Below are 19761 nucleotides of genomic sequence, written 5' to 3'. Positions count from 1 at the left end.
CTACTACTACGGTACTTATTTTACGGAAGACCTTTTATGTTTGGGATTTTTTTTTTGGTCTTTGCTAAAGGTTAATGTGTCTTTTCAGCTCATATTTTTTTCCACCCGGAGCTTTTGAGAATTCTTTGCACTTTGAACTACAATATGTCTCCTGTTTCCTGATCTACTTGTCCAACACCTGTTTTTTTGTACACGCGTTGTTTATATGTGCTGCACATGATTGATGTGTGTACAATGGCTTTCCTTCGTTTTCCATGTTCTCTTAGCCTCGCAATTGCTTGTTTTTTCAAACTATCACGGTAGCTCTCCCTGTTGGGGCCTTGGCTTCTAAACTGCTGACATTGTGAACATTGTTATTTCAACAGTGTTGCACTAGCTCAGTTTTTTTTTTTTTTTTTTTTTTTCTTTTCAATGATGTAGCCCCTGTGAAAGATTATTTTCAGCCACGGAGCCCCCGACCAGTTCACAGTAAAGCTTTTTTGTATGATTTCAAATGAATAAGTAAAACATTTCAAATTGAATTCGGAGCCATCCTGAGCCTTTTTTTTTTTTTAACTTTAGAACATTCGTGTATTTTGTGTCAAACAAAAATACTCATCTGTAAAAAAGAAAACTTGACAAACCGAAGGCAATATTTTGGAAAATAAGCTAACAATCGAGCAAGTTTCTTCATGTTCCATTGAATTTGCTCTTATTTTGAAAATTTGCTGTTCCCCATGGCAATAAAAATGCCATAAATTAGATTTGCTGATACTTACAGAAACCCTGTTTACATCTCACCCCATTTTTTTTGAACCACTGCAAAAGCTGGCTGTCATTTTGAACTCAAAGCTCCAAAAAATATTGACGAAGAGGAGGAGGGACCTTTCATACTGCAAATGTGACAAAATAATTTAAGGATTTTTCAAACAAACAGCAAAGGCAGAGTGTAAATTTGACATTAACATTCATATTCAGTCATTTATTTTTGTAATAATCTATTACAAAATAGATTATATAACACAACTGATCTTAATGCTCCAATTAATTTGCTCTTAATATGAAAATAAGAACTGTCCCTCTCAAAAATTTCATTTTGTCAACTGCTTCTCTATAGGGTTTGAGTCTGGAAATGAAACTCCGTAGTTGTAAATGCATAGAAAGTAAAGTTGAAATCAGGGGTGTGAAATTTATTTCGCCACGGGCCTTACTCACAATCAAATGTTTATTCATCTCATCATATTATTACTTAATACGCAATACACAACAAACTGATAGATCACTAGCCATAATTTCAGAAGTCAGGGACAGTGGTTATTTCAGTTATTGTTCAAATATGAAAAGCTAACAAAAAATGATCGCAAAAATATCGACATTATTATTGATTACACGTGACGATTTCAAATTTGTTAGAGATTTTCGCAACTTCATAGATGTTGACATGATTTGCTTTTACAGGCCACATAAAATGGCCGAATCTGGCCCCCGGGCCTTATGTTTAACACCCGCGCCTTAAGCGCTATCTCGTACCCCTCTTTTGATGTTAAACCAAAATCTATTTCGTTTACATCTAAAATGAAGTAGTTTGTGGGTTATCCATTTGATGTATCAGTGATATGAACAGCGTTTTTCATCTCAAACACAGATTGAATTTCTGATGCAGCCCATGTCGTCCTTATTACATTATGTTGATGCCCACTAAGTGTATTACATTAAGGTGCATTAAAAGCTCTCTGTATTTGTAGGCTGCAAAACTTTCCTGGCTTCTGATGTAACTTCAATTTGTATGAACACGTAAATAGGGTTCAGAACGTCACCAGCAGTTTGTGTGCTCTTAAACGACAATTAAATGGTCATTTTCTATGCATGAGGGCTTTAAATGCTTAATGTACCTTTCATTTTACATTACAAAAAGCCTTATAGGTTGATGAAAACAAATCTTAAAATGTTATGCTAATTTTGTAGCAGACCTTGACTTAAAGCAGTGCTTCTCAAAAAGTGGGGGGGGGGGGGGGGGGGGGGGGTGAGATGATGCTGGGGGGGGGGGGGGGTGACCCCAGAAAAAAGGCTTTGTTTTTGTCATGTGGAATGTAATTGCAATATAGTCATAATTTTCATCGTTTTCTTTTCATTTCAGGCACTTTCGTGCACTTGCTTCTTTTTTTCCATTTTAGACTAACCTGTAATCCATATAAAAACGATAAAAATGATTAAGGGTTGTTGAAAGTTGATTTGTATTGTGTTTTTCTGTTGTTAATGTGAAAAAAGATATATGTGAAGGTATATTTAAACAATTTTCATCAATAATAATCGTATTTATAGTCAGTGCATCGACTATTCTCTTTTCTGGGGGGGGGCTCGCAAAATATAGTTGAAAAACATTGTCTTAAAGGGATAGCACATTTATTTCACCATTTATCAGAAAAAATATTTTGGTTAATAATTATTTGATAACTGAAGTAGATGCACACTTTGAGAAATATCATGTGAATGCTGAAAGGTTCGTGCATAATGTGAGATGCAAGTATGTGGAAATGTGGAATTAAAGAACCGTATAGGATTTGAGAAAAGATGATTCGTTAATATATTCAAACATATAAAGTGGTCAACTGTTTTTTGTTTTTTTTTTCGTTTCCATTCCATTGACATTTGACTACCACGACTCGATTTTTGCAAATATTAAAATGTTATGGGATGGTACGAAATGTTGGGGAATGCTGAGTGAAATATTGCATGCATTTATGTGGTTTTGTTTTATTTATTGCATCACTCAGGTCTTAAGATCTTAAAGGTGATGAAAAAAAGGACTGAATATGGATTTGAATCCCCAGCTCTCTGTAATACAAAGCTAACATTTTTACCACTGTGCCAAACAGTACATTTGGAAAAAATAAAAAAATAATCATAATAAGAATGTGTTTCAGAATAGAAATTGCTTGATATGGCATTTTATTTTAATATAAGTTGAATTATACTAAACCATATTGGTAAAACCTATTCACGACAAAAGCCTTGCTTATGAAAATATTAATAATGTACGGTTCAAGGCAGGATTTGAACTACCAACCCCTTGATCATATAACATTAGTAAATCCAAGATAAGGAAGAACAAAAGTAATACCTTTGTGAAGAAATAACTTTTTTCATGAAGGGAAATTGTTTGACATGACATTTTATTTTAATATGTTTTACTGAACCACAATGGGAAAAGGTCGGATTTAAACCACAACCCCTTGCTAAACCTAAGAGAAGGAACAACATTGAATGTTTAATTGAATTGAAACATGTAAACTGCTGAAATTGAATGCAGAGTATCAGTTTCACTGAAAATGAATGGGGATTTTTTTTTTTTTAAATGTGAATTATTAAATTGTGGGAAATAAATATGTCAAGTGCAAAAAATAGCATCATGGCTAATTTTTGGAGTATGTTGTATTTGAAAAGGTGAAAATACAATGTGGTAGTTGGAACTGTTGAATAAAAATAATGAAGAGATAAAATACAGTGGGCCCCCGTTTTACGAGATTAATCTGTTCCGCGGTTAGGATCGAAACGGGAATTCGCTGTATGTTAATTAGCTATCGCGTGTAAAACCCCAGGTAAAAACATCAAAAATTTTATATAAATAAAAATTGGAATCAAAATACTCAAGTAAGTGCTACATATAATGCATGTATACAAATAAAACACATAATAAATTAAAATAATAAATGATTTGTTTACCTTCAATTGACATAACAGCTTTTTCCGCTTATATTTCCTAGGCTAGCTTAGCCTTCTTCAGAATTCTTATCTCAAGCTTCGTTTCCGTAAAAATCATCTTCCTACTTCTCTCTTTATCACGAGCAATCTTGGGAGCCATGGCTAACCAATTCAAGTTTGAATTTCGCACTAAAATGCACAATAAATACAATATTGCAAGCACTCTCACACGAGATAGTCTTTAGCAAAAAAAAAAACACCTGCAAGACTGAACTATAAGCCACAGGGCTCAAACCATGAGAAAAAAGTTGTGGTTTATAGGCTGAAATTTACGGTAATCATATGTTTTTTTTTTTCGTTTTTAGCGTTGTAAATAGCTAAATAAGCGTAGAATCCCTTAAAACCCGCCAGGCTCATGTGAACTGCTTAAGATGAAACTCACAACTATCCTTGTTTGCTCTCTTTTGTCTTCATCCCTCCCTTCAAGACATTGCTGCTCGGGATTATCGAAAAACAAGCTTAGTGTGCGCGGTGCTACCTCTGCCCCGAGAAAAGTGAGAAATAACGCTTCCAAAATAACAGGCAAAAGACGGAGAGGTAAACTAAAGCCCTGTGTAAGCACAAGAGGATTTAATTAAGCTATATAAGTTGCGTTGCGGCCGCAATGAGGTCGCTGAATGCTGACTCCGGGGCACTTAAAATGCAAGCGGATAATCTCGTCGTTCTGCCGTTTATGCTTTGACGCACTTTTTTTTTTAACAACAACTTGTGATGGAAAGCTGCCAGAATATCAATGTCCAAGGTGTAAATTACAGACATGTGGAGCGTTCCCCTTTGGCCTTATCGTCTTCTGGAGCTCGCACGGGGGACGCGCTCGCTTGTTAATTACGCTGTCATCATTGCTTCGCTCCGTCACGATTATGGCATCAATCTTGCGCAGGCAGCATTTGGGCAAATCCTAATTATTCTAGATAAAGACTCTCAATCAAGCTTGGGAAAAAAAAAAAAAAAAAAAACTAATGTTGGGCTTCTCTCTAATGGCCCTGATTATATTACGAAAAAGTCGGCTAGCATCAATTGAATTCAAAATGGAGTGATTTGCGAATAAAATCTTAATGATTTGCGGTGTATAGTAAAGAGCTATGTCTCTGGGTTAGGGTTAAAGATACTTGATGAATACTTGAAAGCAGTGGCGCCACCAGGAGGCATGAAATTGGCCATGCTTAAACAGATATGTACAATTTCAATATTTTTTTTCCTGAGGTTCTAAACGCATTAGCTATTTAACAGGATTAATTAACGGATTAATCTTGTAACACGGTGGCCAACTGTATACGTTGTCGCACTTCCTGTTTAACGTCTTGGAAGGAGGCTACGTAAGAGTAACTAGCTCGGTGTACCGTATTTTCCGCACCATAAGGCGCACCGGATTATAAGGCGCACCCTCAACTAATGACATGTTACAATTTTTCTATATATAAGGTGCACTGGATTATAGGGCGCACCCTCAATTAATGACATAATTCAAAACTGTTTTCAATCACAATATAGTAATACTCAAAGTAAAAACAATAATAACTCAAATAATAACTCTAAACTCTCAATGGCATAATAACTCAGTCAATATGACGAACCTTGTTCAACTGTAAACACACAAAAGAAACAGGTAAAGCTTACTTTATCAGTTCATTCCCCATCTACGAATCCCAATGTCAATATTGATCCACATATAAGGCGCACCTCATTATAAGGCGCACCATCAGCTTTTTAAAAAGATTAAGTCTTTTCGGTGCGCCCTATAGTGCGAAAAATACGGTACTTAGCTAAGCACAGGCAGTATGGTTGTACATTTTCTGTGTGATATGTAGTCATGATAAAAAGTTTATTGTAATTTGGTATCATGAAAGTGCTAGAAATAAGTTTACTTTCAATCATGTTTCAAGCTGGCGATCAGCACGTTTGCTACGTTAGGTGTACTGTTTAACATAATAGACAAGTTGAGCGGCTTTTTCGTGTCCGTCACGATTACGGCATCAATCTTGCGCGAGGAGCATTTGGTCGAACCTTAATTATTCTTGATAAAGGCTCTCAATCAAGCTCGGAAATAGAAAGACAAAAAAAAAAAAAAAAAAGGCAAATGTTGGGCTTCTCTCTAATGGCTCTGATTATATTACGCAAAAGTGGGCTAGCTTCGATCGAATTGGAAATGGAGCGATTTTGCGAATCCAATCCTAATGATAGCATTCGGGTGTACAGTAAAGAGCTATGGGGCCCACACTGGATGTTTCTTCTAATGAGAGAGCACGGCACAGCAAGCGCCAGATCAAAAATTCATGGAAGGACGTGATAAAAGGAGCACACTCTCACTTGGCCTGTTCTCTGCATGTTCCGCCTTTTAAGCTCGCTAATAAAACACCCTCGCCTCGTCTCCCGCTGTCCACCTGATTGGCGCCGCGTCGCCCTCGCTTTTGTTCCGTTCTGATCTTTTGTGGCACCAAGCAGGTAACGGAAATATAAAGTATTATAGCGAGAAACACGTCCGTAGAAATGATCATACTGTTAAAACTCCAGACTCGTCGGAGTATCTTCATCTATCTGCTCGGCCTAAAAGCATCGCGCTGTAATGGCGTTTTTCCATTACACGTTACTGGCGTTGCCTTGGTTTCGGGCGGGCGGTTTTCAAATAGAAAAAAAGAACCACAGGAAGCTGTGAAAAAACAAGAACGAGGGTCTTCTGTATTTACTTCTCTGCATGTGGCTGTTGATGAGGAGAGGACACTGAGGGCAGAAAGAAAATGGACGTTTTGGAGCAGAGTGGAGTAAATAGTGCAGCATCCAATTCAGGGTCAAGCCAAGATCTAAATGGGGTTCTACATTCATGTCTTTCCTTCAGTCGCCCAGAAGAGATTCGCAATTAGCAGACGTTCGACTTTAATCCGTGTTGTGTTGGAACCATTCAGTTTAGTATTTCTCTTTAAATTAACTTTATTTACATTTCAGCAGTTAGCTTACAGCGCTTCTGTATTTGACATCTGACATCTTAATGTTTTTGTGAGTTTTTAACTGCTTCAGGCATGCTTGCCATTATGTGTGTGCCATCCAAAATGAGACCCTACATCATCATTTCATTCTGTTTAATTTACTTTGCACTTCACTGTTGTCCTTGAAAAAAGTTACCACGTATTTTGATTCGGGCACTTTCCTCCCTCTGGATATTTGTGTTTCATTGTATTATTATTATTATTTTGCTGATCTTATGTGATCTTTAAAAGAACGTTTATTTAATGAAAAAAAGGGTGAAAAAGCTCAGAAAATGCATTTATTTCATGCAATTTCAAAATGCATTCAAAATTCATTAATTTCATGCAGTTTAAGGAATAATGTACTATTGAAATATATGAAACCAATCTCAATACACTTAAGACACAATACCCAGCACTTATTTAAGAAACAAAAATTGTTTATACGCAATATTTTTTTACCAGTCTGATTCACTTGAAAAATTTCCTCCAAAATTTTCCTCCAATTTCCTAAATTTTCCTCCATGTGGCCACTGACCTAAAATGAGTTTGACACCCCTGCACAGTGACTCAAAAAGTACCAAGTGAAAGTACATTAGAAGACAGTAGAAGAATTCCTAACAAAAAACAAGTCTCATCTTAATGCCTTTTTGTGAACGCGGATGGATTCACACATTGGTTCAGTCTGCTTGCTTCTTTTCCTGAAAATAATGTGGTACAACCTTGCTTAACAAAAGCTGCTTCAAGCAACCCCTCTGGCTGCTAACATGCAACTGATTCAGTCTCCCACTCACCATATATATACAGTGGTACCTCGGTACTCGACCGCCTCTATACTCGACCAAATCGGTGCTCGACCAAAAAATTCAAGTAGATAATGCATCGGACCTCAAACAGATTTTCGGTGCTCGACTAGCCGAGCCTAGCCGAGCCGAGCCGAGCCGAGCCGAGCCGACCCGAACGCGCTCCTCGGCCCTTCTCGGCCAGCGGGTAAGCGCCAGTTCAACTCAGACCGCCAGCGGAGTAAGACGTTTGTTCGAGTATTTCTTCCCGGATTTAAACTTTTTCGTGTTGCTCTAGCCCTTAATAATGGGTCCAAAGAAAGACAGTGATAAGGGGAAGGCAAAGAGGAAAACAATGAGGACCACTATTGAACCGAAGAAGGAAATTATAGCAAAATATGAACGTGGTGTACGAGTGTCCGACCTCGCGTCGCAGTTAGCTAGCGTCATCATGGAAGGAGTAACTCCCTCCCGTCCTCTCCACATCCATTCCTGTATGCCATCAACCACTCTCCAAAACGTAAGTAAATTATACAAAATGGTTTATAATGCTTTATTTATCTTTATCTTTATCATGTACTGCTTGTGCACATTTACTTGTGCACACACACATACTTTCCATTATTTCTTATGGGAAAATTGCTTTCGGTGTTCGAACAAATCGGTGCTCGACCACCACCTCAGAACGGATTATGGTCGAGTACCGAGGTACCACTGTATATATATATATATATATATATATATATATATATATATATATATATATATATATATATATATATATATATATATATAAAATCTTAAAGGTTGCTGATCCCTAGATTAAATCAATTGCTTCAACTACTGTACGTCGTGGTATACATGCGATCTTTCAAGAAAAACAAACACGCTAGTAACTAGTTTGAGGCAAAATATCTATCGAAGTTCCTTCATTTACTACAATATGTGATGTTGTGCTTTTAGTTTCGCTTTGCCATCCCATGAATTCGAGTGGCCACTCCCTATGAAAAAATTCTGGAGGGTCCACGGCTTGAAAGGTGAAGTTTCTAGAACTGAAAAGCCCAGTGTCCCACCGCTTACCATCGCTAACGGTACGATTCCGCCCAGGTCCTGCGGTGCCAGGCGGATGAGCGTCTGCACCTCGCCGGTCTGGGTGCGGGTGAGCGGATACTCCACCTGCCAAGTCACCTCCCTGCCGCCCTCGGGCACCATCAAGCCGTTCACCTCCAGATCCACCTGCAACACTCGCTGGTAGCCCGCCGCCTCCCCTCTGCAAAAAAGCCGGATGGAAAAAAACTCAAGTCAGTGGTGGATTTCGATTCCGACAAAAGAGGACGGGTGAACAATGGCGGCGACGATGGAAGATAGCGAGTAAATGCAAAGGCAAAAGTGACAAAGGATAATGAGGTAGAAATAAGGTGAGAGTCAAAACGGGGAAAGGAAAATAACACGGGAATGGATGAGGTGAACAGAGGGGCAAAAATATGATTGTGGATTAAGTGGGACGCGACAAGGGAAGATAAGAAAAAGAGGTTAGCGGAATAAATGAAACAAGGGAAATTGAAGGGAAAGCAAAGTGAGACATCCGCATAAGGAGAGGACAAAATAATTGGTTTGACGGTGAATATGGATGAGACCTTGGGCCTAATGGCTCAGATTGCCCTCCAAAATAAACAACCGCACAAGTAGTCGCAAGAAAAGTCTCCTAAATCACAAAACGTAGCGTTAAAATGGCAGCGCCATCTAGTTAGTATAATAGCAGGTTTTTGACAGGATTGAAGCAGGCACACTGACATATTTAAACAGCCAAGATTTTTTAATACATCATTTGAATGACATCATGGCACCCACAGAAATGGAATTAGGCCGGTGAGGGACTTTTCGGTGATGAAAGTTGAAACCCATTCATTAATAGTTACTACTAATACTACTCATTCCGATCTTCATGACGATTAAAAACACAACTCACGCTAGTACGTATTTAAAGTAGGGCTACACGATGATGGCCAAAATAATAATCAAGATTATTTTGGTCAATATTGAAATCACGATTATTAATCACAATTACTCATCATGTTTGTTCAAACATATCAATTTATTGCCTTTTTTTAAAAAAAAAACCAGTATGTAAACAAGGCTTGATATTTAAATAAACTACAATAATAAATTAAAATAAATTAATAATAGTAAAGAATTAAAAGAAATTCAACCAAAGCATGGCAAAAATTGGCACACAGGCTACACAGCTGAGTTACTTGCTGAGTGCAAGCTAATGACAAAAATCAAGCGTACTGAGAACCGAGCATATTATTTACTTTTAAGCAAATTTTAATCAATTAACAATCAAAATGTCATTTTACGTCATTTCGAATTGAATTTATTTCAATTTTTTGACAGTCAAATGTTTAAAAATGGGTCTCAGTTGACAGCAAGCACCATTATATATATATATATATATATATATATTAGGAATCAGAAACACCATTTCGCACGGGTAAATATTATATTGGGGTGAGATAAGCAGAGGTTTTTTTCATGCAAACATCCTGTGAAACGTTGCCCCCTGGTGGTAGAACGACAAAGTGCTTGATTTCACATGTTGTCAGCCATTTTTTTAAAAACATAAATATCGCCACGAATCAGCTTAATTCATCGTGGCAGCCAGTAGCGTGATTGCGACTACAATCCGACAAATTGTGCAGCTCTAATTTAAATATGTTCTAACAATTACAAACACGTTCAAACGTACTTTGAAATACGATCCAACAAATACATTCAAACATACTTGAATATACATTCAAAGGTACTTGCAAATATTTTCAAACATATTTGCAATCACTTTTGAACTATTCATAGCTTGCTTGAATGTTACCATTATTTAATTGGTAAATATTGTAAACAGGTCTCATAAACACACACTTATAAATATAATTTACCATCGTTATTCCGAGGTGGCTATCTTACATTTTTTTGCTGGTCCGACAGTCGGCTGTGCCCCGCCCCCTCCGCCATTTTATTCACACCGGAGATCGTAATTTTCCGTTGCTCACTTTCGTCGTCAATCCCAACGATTACAATAACGGATGAAAAACACACTTCCGACTTTCTGTTAATTTTTCCTGTCATTTGTCGGTCCGACGGAAAAAATGAGCTTCCGTCGGCCACGGATGAACGGACGGTCCATCGGGGCTGACAGACTGCCCACCTCTTATCATTATCATTATTATTACGATGTCAATTTCTTGCTAGCTCACAGTTGTCTGCCACTAGGCAAATTATTAACATTCTACACCACAATACGTACAACGATCACATCCGCACAGGACTAAAATTTTTGTATGAAAAAAGCAGTTTGGAGTCACCCATGGAGAGACCGTCAGCAAAAAACGAAATAAGATTTCCTCCGAGCTAATAGAAATGCAAACAGAGCGGGAAAACAATGAATACAAAAAAGTTGCCCACCAGGTACCATTAACAGTCAAAGCTTAAAGCCTTCTTTACAGTCCCGTACTGATTTGCAATAAATGTTGTGCAGGAAAACACAACCACATAAAAGTTGCTCGCACAGATAGACATTTACGCAGCATAGAAAAAGCGCAAATTTAAGGCGTGTGGAAAAAACAAACAATACGTAAAAATATCACAATTTCTTGAGTTATAGCTGCAAAATTTCACGTCAGGTTGCCATACACTTCAAAGTGACCTTTAGCCATCATAAGATTCTATTTCCAAACTACATTTATTTGTGATAAAACATTTTAGAAGTGTTTGAAAAGCTCAGTCCATGTTTTGCTGTCTTTATGGGAAAATTCTATAAACACGGCGGCCCATTTCACATTTCTAATGATAAAGTACTCTCGATTTTTTTTTTCATTGGATATAATTGTCGCAGGATGTTTGTTACCTGGTTGCCACACAATGAAACAAGGCTGCCGAGCGAAGCAGAAGCGAGGAGCGGTGAGTAGTTATAATCAAGTTTCCCCTTGAACATGTTTTGTCCAGTTGCTAAACTCTCTCCCATTTCCGCAAAATATCTCCATGCACATCAGATGTGAGCCACACTTCAAAGTGCACACTTTTAATGGTTCCACTTTGGTGTCGGAGTGCGAGGGAGAAAAAAAAAAAAAATAGCTGGAGAGGCTGAAAATATATATTTTCAAAAAGTGGGCTTGGAAGAGAGGCTTTGGACAATCTGGGCAGCAATTTAATACTTTAAAAATATAGAAACTGGATGCTATTCTAAAATGTGTCTAAAAATACACGCACACGCAAAAACACAAAATTAAAGGTCTGTAAAATCAGGGATTATGTATTAATGTGTTTTAGATCAATTCATTACATCCCAAAGTAGTATTTTTACGTATTTTAGAGTTCACATTAAATCGAAGCTACTTAATTGTATTTTTTTTCTCAATTTTTTTTCCCCACGTGTTTAGCTAAAGGAGGGTCTAAAAAAGATTGTTATTCTTAAGTCATTCACTGCTGGACAAGTTATAATTGAAGTTTGCATGCTCTTCCTGTGCCCCAGTGGATTTTCTCTGTGATTTCCTCTCACATTCCCCAAATCTTGCATATTAACACTTTTGCAATGTTTCGTCCAATTGTTTGATCTTTACATCAAAGACATTTCACAACAAGGGGAAAACATTGAACAAAAGACACTCGGGAGCTGAAATTTCACCCAGATGGTGACAAAATGCCAAAGTTCAACATGGCCTCACCACATAGTTATGACACTCCCAAGAATGTGCCACCCCGTGGCTAAAATACTTCCAGAATGACGTGGAAGATAATGACCCAAAAATGGTCAAGAAAACACCAGGGAGCTGAAATTTCACCCAGGTGGTGACGACACCTCAATATTCAGCATGGCACAACTGAGGTATCATGCTAGCAGGAGTGTGCATTCCCATTGTAAAAACTTCAAAAAATTACATGGAAGAAAATGACCTAGAATACAGCAAAAAATATTTTGTTCAAACCTTTGATTTTCACACAAAGGGAAAGCATTGAAAGAAAACACCAGGGAGATGATATTTCACCTATATGGTGACAACATGTCAAAGTTCAACATGGCACAACCACTTAGTTATCACATGACCAGGAAGGTGCCATCCCATGGCTAAAATACTGGGAGAATGATGTGGAAAAAAAATGAGCCAAAAACGGTCAAAATACGGCACAACGTAAATAAACGTTTTCTTAATGTGGTTTTCATTCAAGTAGAATGTGTTTGTCTATTTTTGTGACAAGGAAGAGTAAAGAATAGATACCGTTTTCCTGCCGCTGTATTTCCACCCATTTATTTCTCGTCCTTCAATGCACCTGCAGTGTCATTCTGCTCTCAATAGATGGCGGTACCACCGACGTCTCTCTTTATCCATGTTTCGCATTTCGGATGACTAATACGAGCTACTCAGAGGTTAGAGCGAGTCAGTCATCTTGCTCCGTGTCCAACTGCATACAAAACCTTTTTCACCGCACGATTGCCGCACAATTCAATACGGACGCGCAACAAGGAAACATGCAAAAAAATGGAAAGCAAACAGTCTGAAGAAGCCACAGAATGAGCTGCTGCATTGTGTGGGGATCATAGCGGCTTTCATGAAGTGGAAAATCCGTTTTTTTGGGGGGGGTTGATACCTCAGTGTCATAGCACAAACAAACGCGGTAAAAGAAGCCTTTCGAAAAGAAAACGACACACATTCAATTACTGTATGATACGTTTCAACCTGTCAAAGCAAAAAAAATAAATAAATAAAGAGCCGTACCATAGGACATAGAGGAGGAGGATGAAAGTGTGGCAGACAAACACAACAGGCCTGTTAAACACATTGAAATGTTTTTCTCACTCCCAACACCTTAGTGGATATCTGCTGGCTCCGTGAGAAAGCTTGTGAAAAGAAAAGTCTGCTGCACCTCTCGGAGACCCGAGGCTTGTTTTTTTTTTTCCCTCTCTTTCATGCAGGAGTGATTTTGTGAAACTGGCAACATTGATACATCAAAAGGCATGAATATAGTCCACGGGAGAGGATCAACGTGCAAGTCAGGTGGAGGGGCAGAAGGGTGCTTGTTTGGAGTAAACCTCAGTAGATTTCAAGTGGACACTTTTTTATTATTATTTTTAACCACCGGGATAAGTGTAATTTTCTGTTATGTTGTGGTTATTAATTTCTATGATGATATTCCGTGATTCAAACGTCGATATGGGCACGTTTAGCTGAAAACTAATTATGGTAAATTTGCTTCATTTAATTTGTGCTATGCATGTGGTTTGAAGTCCGCTTAAGACATCGAAATTGTTGGTGCTAAATGGCTCATTCGGTTGTTCGTGGTCCGTTTCTGTAAAATTGACAAAAGAGTGCCTGGAGGCGATGCGGGGCTGCTGTTTTGTGATAACAAGCGGCAGTTTTTCATTTGATTGCCTTTTGACATGGTTTATTGTCCCTCACTTCCCGTCAAAACAAAAGTTTGGGGGAAATACTTTAGAATATGTGGTTGGAGAAGAGGAACTACGGAGTCAGCCTAAAATTATCCTCAAGCTAATATTTAGTTAACATTTAACTAGGGCTGTCACTATCGCTTCTTTTTAAACTCAATTATCCTATCGAGTAATCGAATAATCAAATAATCAGCGCTTCCCACACACATTTCTTTTTTTTGAATATCTACTAAGGTTGAACGTAAATGGACTTTTTTGAGTTACTGTAATTGCATATAACTACTCATTATTTACTATCTTCCAATCGTCATTAGTGCGCTCACAATTATCATTTAAGGTCAACAAACACTGACTACCATTTAGTTCACACGTACGTAATGATTTATGAACATTATACATGCAATAGTGTCATTAAGTCACAGTTGATTGCTTCAATAATATTTCAGAAATAAACGACAGTGGAGCTGCCTGTTAGCCGCTACGAGGTCAACAACTTCCTGTTCTTCTTCATGTCATTATTATTGTTATCTTGACAAGCAGACTTGGCATAATTTGTCGCCAACTGGGTAAAATTTGAGTATCTAAAATCAAGTCACTACAGTCTGTTTGTAGTGACAGGATATATTCTGGGATAATACACGCCAAGTGCTTATTTTTCTTTATTTTGGTAAGCTCCATGTGCTAATATTGTCTTGAATGAAAGCCCTAACTCCTACATCCGTAAGAAATTTGGCCAATAGGTGGTGCAACAAGTGGCCAATAGGTGGTGCACCAAGACAAGCAATGTCAAGATGGTCTTTGCATGTTTTCTTTTTCCTACCAAAGTATTCATGTGTTATGCATTTCACACTTTGCTGTAATTGCACATTATTTTTGGCGCTTTTTTTCTCCTTTGCCGCCATTGTAACACTTTGTACGTCTGCAAGAAAGGTCGGCGTAGTAAAACGGTGGCGCAAACATGCTCTGGTGGAATTTCGAGGCCAGTCAACTTACCCGACTTGGTCAATTTTTTTTTTCCACAGCCGTGGTTGACAACCTCCTAAAAAAGATATCTATCTAAAGTATTGTAAACTGTAAAAATATGAATTTGAACAAACCCTAATATATCTTTGCCCCTTGACCTCTAAAATCCGTCGATGCAAAATGTAGGTCAGGAAGAAACGGCAATAAGGAAGGCAGTAAGTCTGTCTAATAATTTGTTTCAAGGAAGTTTATGTTTAATTATATACAGTGACTTGCATGCAGACATAATGAATTATGCAACTACCAACAGCTGCTCCATCTAAAACTTGACAGGCGCCTTTGCACCATAACTGATGTTCCCATTGAACAAATCTATCAAGCCAGTTATACTTCCACTGAACATTGTATGTACCCCTCCCATAAACAAGTTTACTTTCAAACAATAAATGTACTTTTGCTCAACTTTTGACTTATATAATTTGGTCAATTAAATAAAAATTTCATGAAAAGAATACCTGTTGCAAAGAGCTAAAGATATACAGCCAGAAGCACACGCTGTCCAGTTACCATAGATGCCGACAAAGTAGATAGACATGGATATGGTACAAATAACTCCTGATAGCAATCTGTCACCACAGGGGTTAAATTAAATGCACTTTAGGCAAATTAACTCTCAGTGCCATGGTCGTTTAGAATAGTAATAAAACTAATGCATTTTCCGATAATTTTCCTGACACAGGGTTAATTTAAACATAAGAAAAAAACACCACACAAATCATAATATTTTGGCATAATGTTCTAAGATTTTACTTTGGTGATAATTAACCACTAATTAGGACTGAAATTTGACCACGTTAATTTTATCAATACGCCTGAGTATCTACAATAAACCATAGCGAGCAGCAACGCCAACTTCTCATAAGCACTGAGGAAATTCGCGTGAAATTGGTGACCGGTAGAAAGCAGACAAAACCCAGTTTGACCCCAATTCAATTTCAACCTTCTTTTAACTTTGATATATACAGTTATAATTCATGAAGTGAAAAAACGCTAAGTGGAATTACAAAAAGTACGTACGGCCAGACGTCCTTCGAACTACCTCAAATCAGGCCGTCTTAAATATCAACGGGAAGCAGAGAGTTTTCTATTGTTAGCATTGTTGCCTTACAGCGGCATTGGGTTCCGCTCAAACAAATGCTATAGATGACGGATGTTTGTGATCTTCATGGTGATTTAAGCTAATTGACTTGCAGCTTTATCTACACAGGGACAGTGTAGACCATGGCTTTGTATCTTCTGTGCGTTTCTTCTTTGTTCGGGATGTAATCACCGTTCTCTTTTGCTTTCTGAGCACGGTTTTCTGTGATTACATGGGTCATTTGAAATTGCAGCTGTTTAAATTACTTGTAGTTCAGTTTGCCCAGCTGTGACACCAGAGAGTCCTTCAAAAAGATTGCTCAAACTTTGCTTCCAGTACAATTGCCTTAAGAGGGCGCCTAGCATGGAAATTTTCGAGATTTGAACCATGTTAAAATGTGAATTTATCACCCTAAACACCCTCAACGTGTTATCTTCCTTCCTTGAGCCATTTTGGAGAATTAATTGCTTGTTTTGCGCTCTCAGGAAGATAATGAGGGACTTCCATCCTCAAGTTCCTATGAACATCAAAGTGAGGAGTAAAATACACATACAAATTATCCAAAGAGCCTTGACAATTTTTACTCCTGGTTTTACATCGAAGTTGGGGAGAAGAGATTTTGCACCGAGTTGGCCAAGTAAACAACAACATATCATTTATTAGTTATAGTTTTACTGTCAAAAATGTGTGATTGTCGTCATTTCACGGAGGACTACATGGTGAATACAAAAGTGGATTTGCCATAAAATCATAAATAAAAGTTTGCAACCGATGGAGAGGCCATAACTTAGTACGTTAACCAAGGTTGTACAGAAATTCAGCATGCGCATTGGGTTGAATTTTTACAGCACTGTGATACTGTACGAAAACTTAGTAGGAGAAGAAATTCCTCATCAAATAACTGTTCATTTCTTGGTGCGAAGAATTGTTTACGTCTACTTTTTAGTTTCTTGATGTTGCGCACAGAAGTTGATAAAGGTTTTTTCTTACTGCCGGACTTTTGAACGAGGGCATGGAGGGGGAGCAGCAGGCACAGGGGAAGAGGTTTCAATCAGAGACTAACTTCCTGCTTAGAACTGTCACTATGAAAACAAAACCTCATATTTCATAACAAATGAACTCAGCAATGTGCCAAAAGTAGAATTTCATTATTTACACATATTTAACTGGAAAGTTTAAAATACCACGGTAAAGGTCATTTAACCATTATGTATCTTCTTATATACAGTGGTTGTTGATGAATTAATTCATGCCGGGGTGGTTTTCGTATAGTGATTTTTTTTTTCGTATCTTGAGTTCAGTTTCTTATGCAGATGATCTAATCGGTGCCACTCCTAAAAAAGTGAAACCTTACCTTTCTGTTGAGACTACAGCCAAAAGTATGAGCAGAGGAGGAGACCAAACAGCAGAAAACAATACAGTACAAACTAAAGTGCAGAAAACGATATGAAGTAAATGGCAGAAAACGTTATTAAAGTTTGAAATCACTTGCTTGTTCATGGACTGGACAAAGGGGAGGCCAGAATGGTGAGCGGGGCATTATATAGCACCAGCAGACGTTTCAGAGGGAATCGGTTCTCTACGAGGTATTTTTTCACGGCAGGACCAAAATACAGGTCGTGCCGAAAAACTATCTTGCTACCCAAACGTCTGCGTTAGCCCTCCGCATCACAGGAAGCTAACAGACTAGCGTTAGGGCAGAAGCTAATCAACGGGAAAGCAAAATGACAGAAATTAGTCGGCGGTGCGCTAATCTTTTTCATATTATGAGTTAAAAAAAAATTCTTCGGATTTCGACAAGTGAGTGTTTCTTAAGATGGGACTTTCGTATCCTGAGGTACCGCTGTCAAAAAAGGACATGTGCCGGTTTGGTTAACTGCAATTGAAACATCAACCAAAAGACCAGGATGTCCACTACTGAGCACACTAGGACTTAGTAGGGTCGCTCAAATGAATCAAAAGATATAAACCAATAACGAAGAAATAGGCTAGCTCTTAGGAGGGTATGACATCATTACATTACAGTACCAAATTTCGATCCAGTGGTAATTTCAGCCGATTAAAACGCAAATGGCAGCTATTTGCTCATCGCTTTTGCATGAGATGAATGTAGAAAGCTTTTTTTTTTTTCGCTCATTAGCCCTGCACCAGCGACAACATGATAGGCCAGGGCTCAGATGGTCCATTTGGCACAGGTCAAATGTAGATCTGCCTCTTCTTCATTGCCTTCTTGTTCCGAGGCAGATAAGAAGGTCGCCGCGTGTTAATCGTGGAGTTCGACAGTCAGTGACCTCGCTTTGCGCATATGAAATTAGATCACGGTGGAGAAGGGGGTCATTACAATGTAATGATTAATAAATTACAATCTAGTGGAGCAGAAACCTTGCGTGAGTGGGTCGGTGTGCGTTTGTCTGGGAGAATTTCCCATGGGAATCCAATGACTTTTAGCACATCAGGTGTAATATCTGTCTCCTCCCGCTGGTGATTCTGATCCGACACCTTATTAGAACTGTGAGAAGCAGCCTTCTACATGGCCGGGGTTGATTTAGAATAGAATAATTCAGGATCTCTGAACACTCTTTTACAGACCGCAAGACTGCTCTGTGAAGACTTGTGTCTTTAAAGCTTCAAGTAAAAGAAACCCCGAAAGAGGATTTGTTTTCCGATCTCACCTGAAAATTCCACAACAGTGTTTATCCGTCCTGAATGGTTGACTAAACAACAGAGGCACGAACCGCAAGATGGTAGGTCCTAATCTTCGCAAATCCTAACCTTGTATTTATCGAAGGATGGAGAGGGATTTCCGTTCTCCAGGGACGCCCGTTTCATACCGTTGCAAACATGAATGTTGACACGTGACAGATAATAAGGGCTTCATTCGATTGAAACCATGTCAACAGACAAATGGAATAGAATAGTGTAACCCAATTATGAAGGTTGGAGATTTCCCTAAGGATCTGTCACTTGTGTTCCTGTCAGTGTGGATTTGTTTGCTTTCTGCAAACCTGGATGGGATCAGGTACAGTACCAGTCAAAACTTTGAAAACATTCTTATTATTTCACACAATCAATTCCAGATATTTTCAAACGCTCCTTTATATAAAAAAATAAAAAGACTGTAAAGTATGTGGGATTGAAAGTCAGGACTCTGTGAGACAATTGATTAGTTAAACATGTCATGGGATGTAGACGTAATAGTAAAATTGTGGATATTGTGAAAAAAAAATATTGAAAATTACTCAAACAAACATATCATCAAGGGCGGAGCTATGGGATGGATCAGTCTACTGCTTGGATAACTTTTATCCTAGGGTAATAGTTAATCCAATTTTATGGGGTTGTTTTGAATTAAATGACCCATTTTTTGGACTGTTTATGGAAAAACACCCCTTAAGTTGTGTATAACTGATCCGAGTTGCGGATCAAGTCAAGAATCGGTTTATTTTTTAACCCACTTTTTTTGTTTTTAGAGTGTGAGACTTCATGATAGAAATGAAATTACGTTCACCTTTGTGTGGTATCTTGTCTAATCCTTTGACCTTTACATCAAAGGCATTTCTCAAAGGGGAACGATTCAAGATTCAAGAGTTTTATTGTCTTATGCATAGTAATACTACGCATTAAAATGTTTATTCTGTTCACCTCCCTGAGCAGACTACATTCCACACTCGAGCTAAATAATAAAGTAGGCATTAAAACAGAAAAAAAAAACTGAAAAGAGCAATAAGGAAAGTA

General features: G+C 38.1%; 1 protein-coding gene across 1 annotated transcript in view; it reads right to left on the bottom strand.

The window, feature by feature from the left end:
- LOC148411759 (transmembrane protein 132C) overlaps positions 1-19761 on the bottom strand; it is a 169375-nt gene that overhangs the window by 22188 nt on the left and 127426 nt on the right. The window contains exon 5 of the mRNA XM_088435716.1: positions 8564-8753. Within this exon, the coding sequence (XP_088291842.1) occupies positions 8564-8753 (190 nt within the window). The remainder of the gene's footprint in view (positions 1-8563; positions 8754-19761) is intronic.

This window comes from Hippichthys cyanospilos, chromosome 15, assembly GCF_059441005.1.
Source record: "Hippichthys cyanospilos isolate Australia breed blue-spotted pipefish chromosome 15, RoL_Hcya_1.0, whole genome shotgun sequence".
Taxonomy (NCBI): Eukaryota; Metazoa; Chordata; class Actinopteri; order Syngnathiformes; family Syngnathidae; genus Hippichthys; species Hippichthys cyanospilos.
Note: the sequence above shows the minus strand (reverse complement) of the source record. Positions and strands in the feature narration are given on the sequence as shown.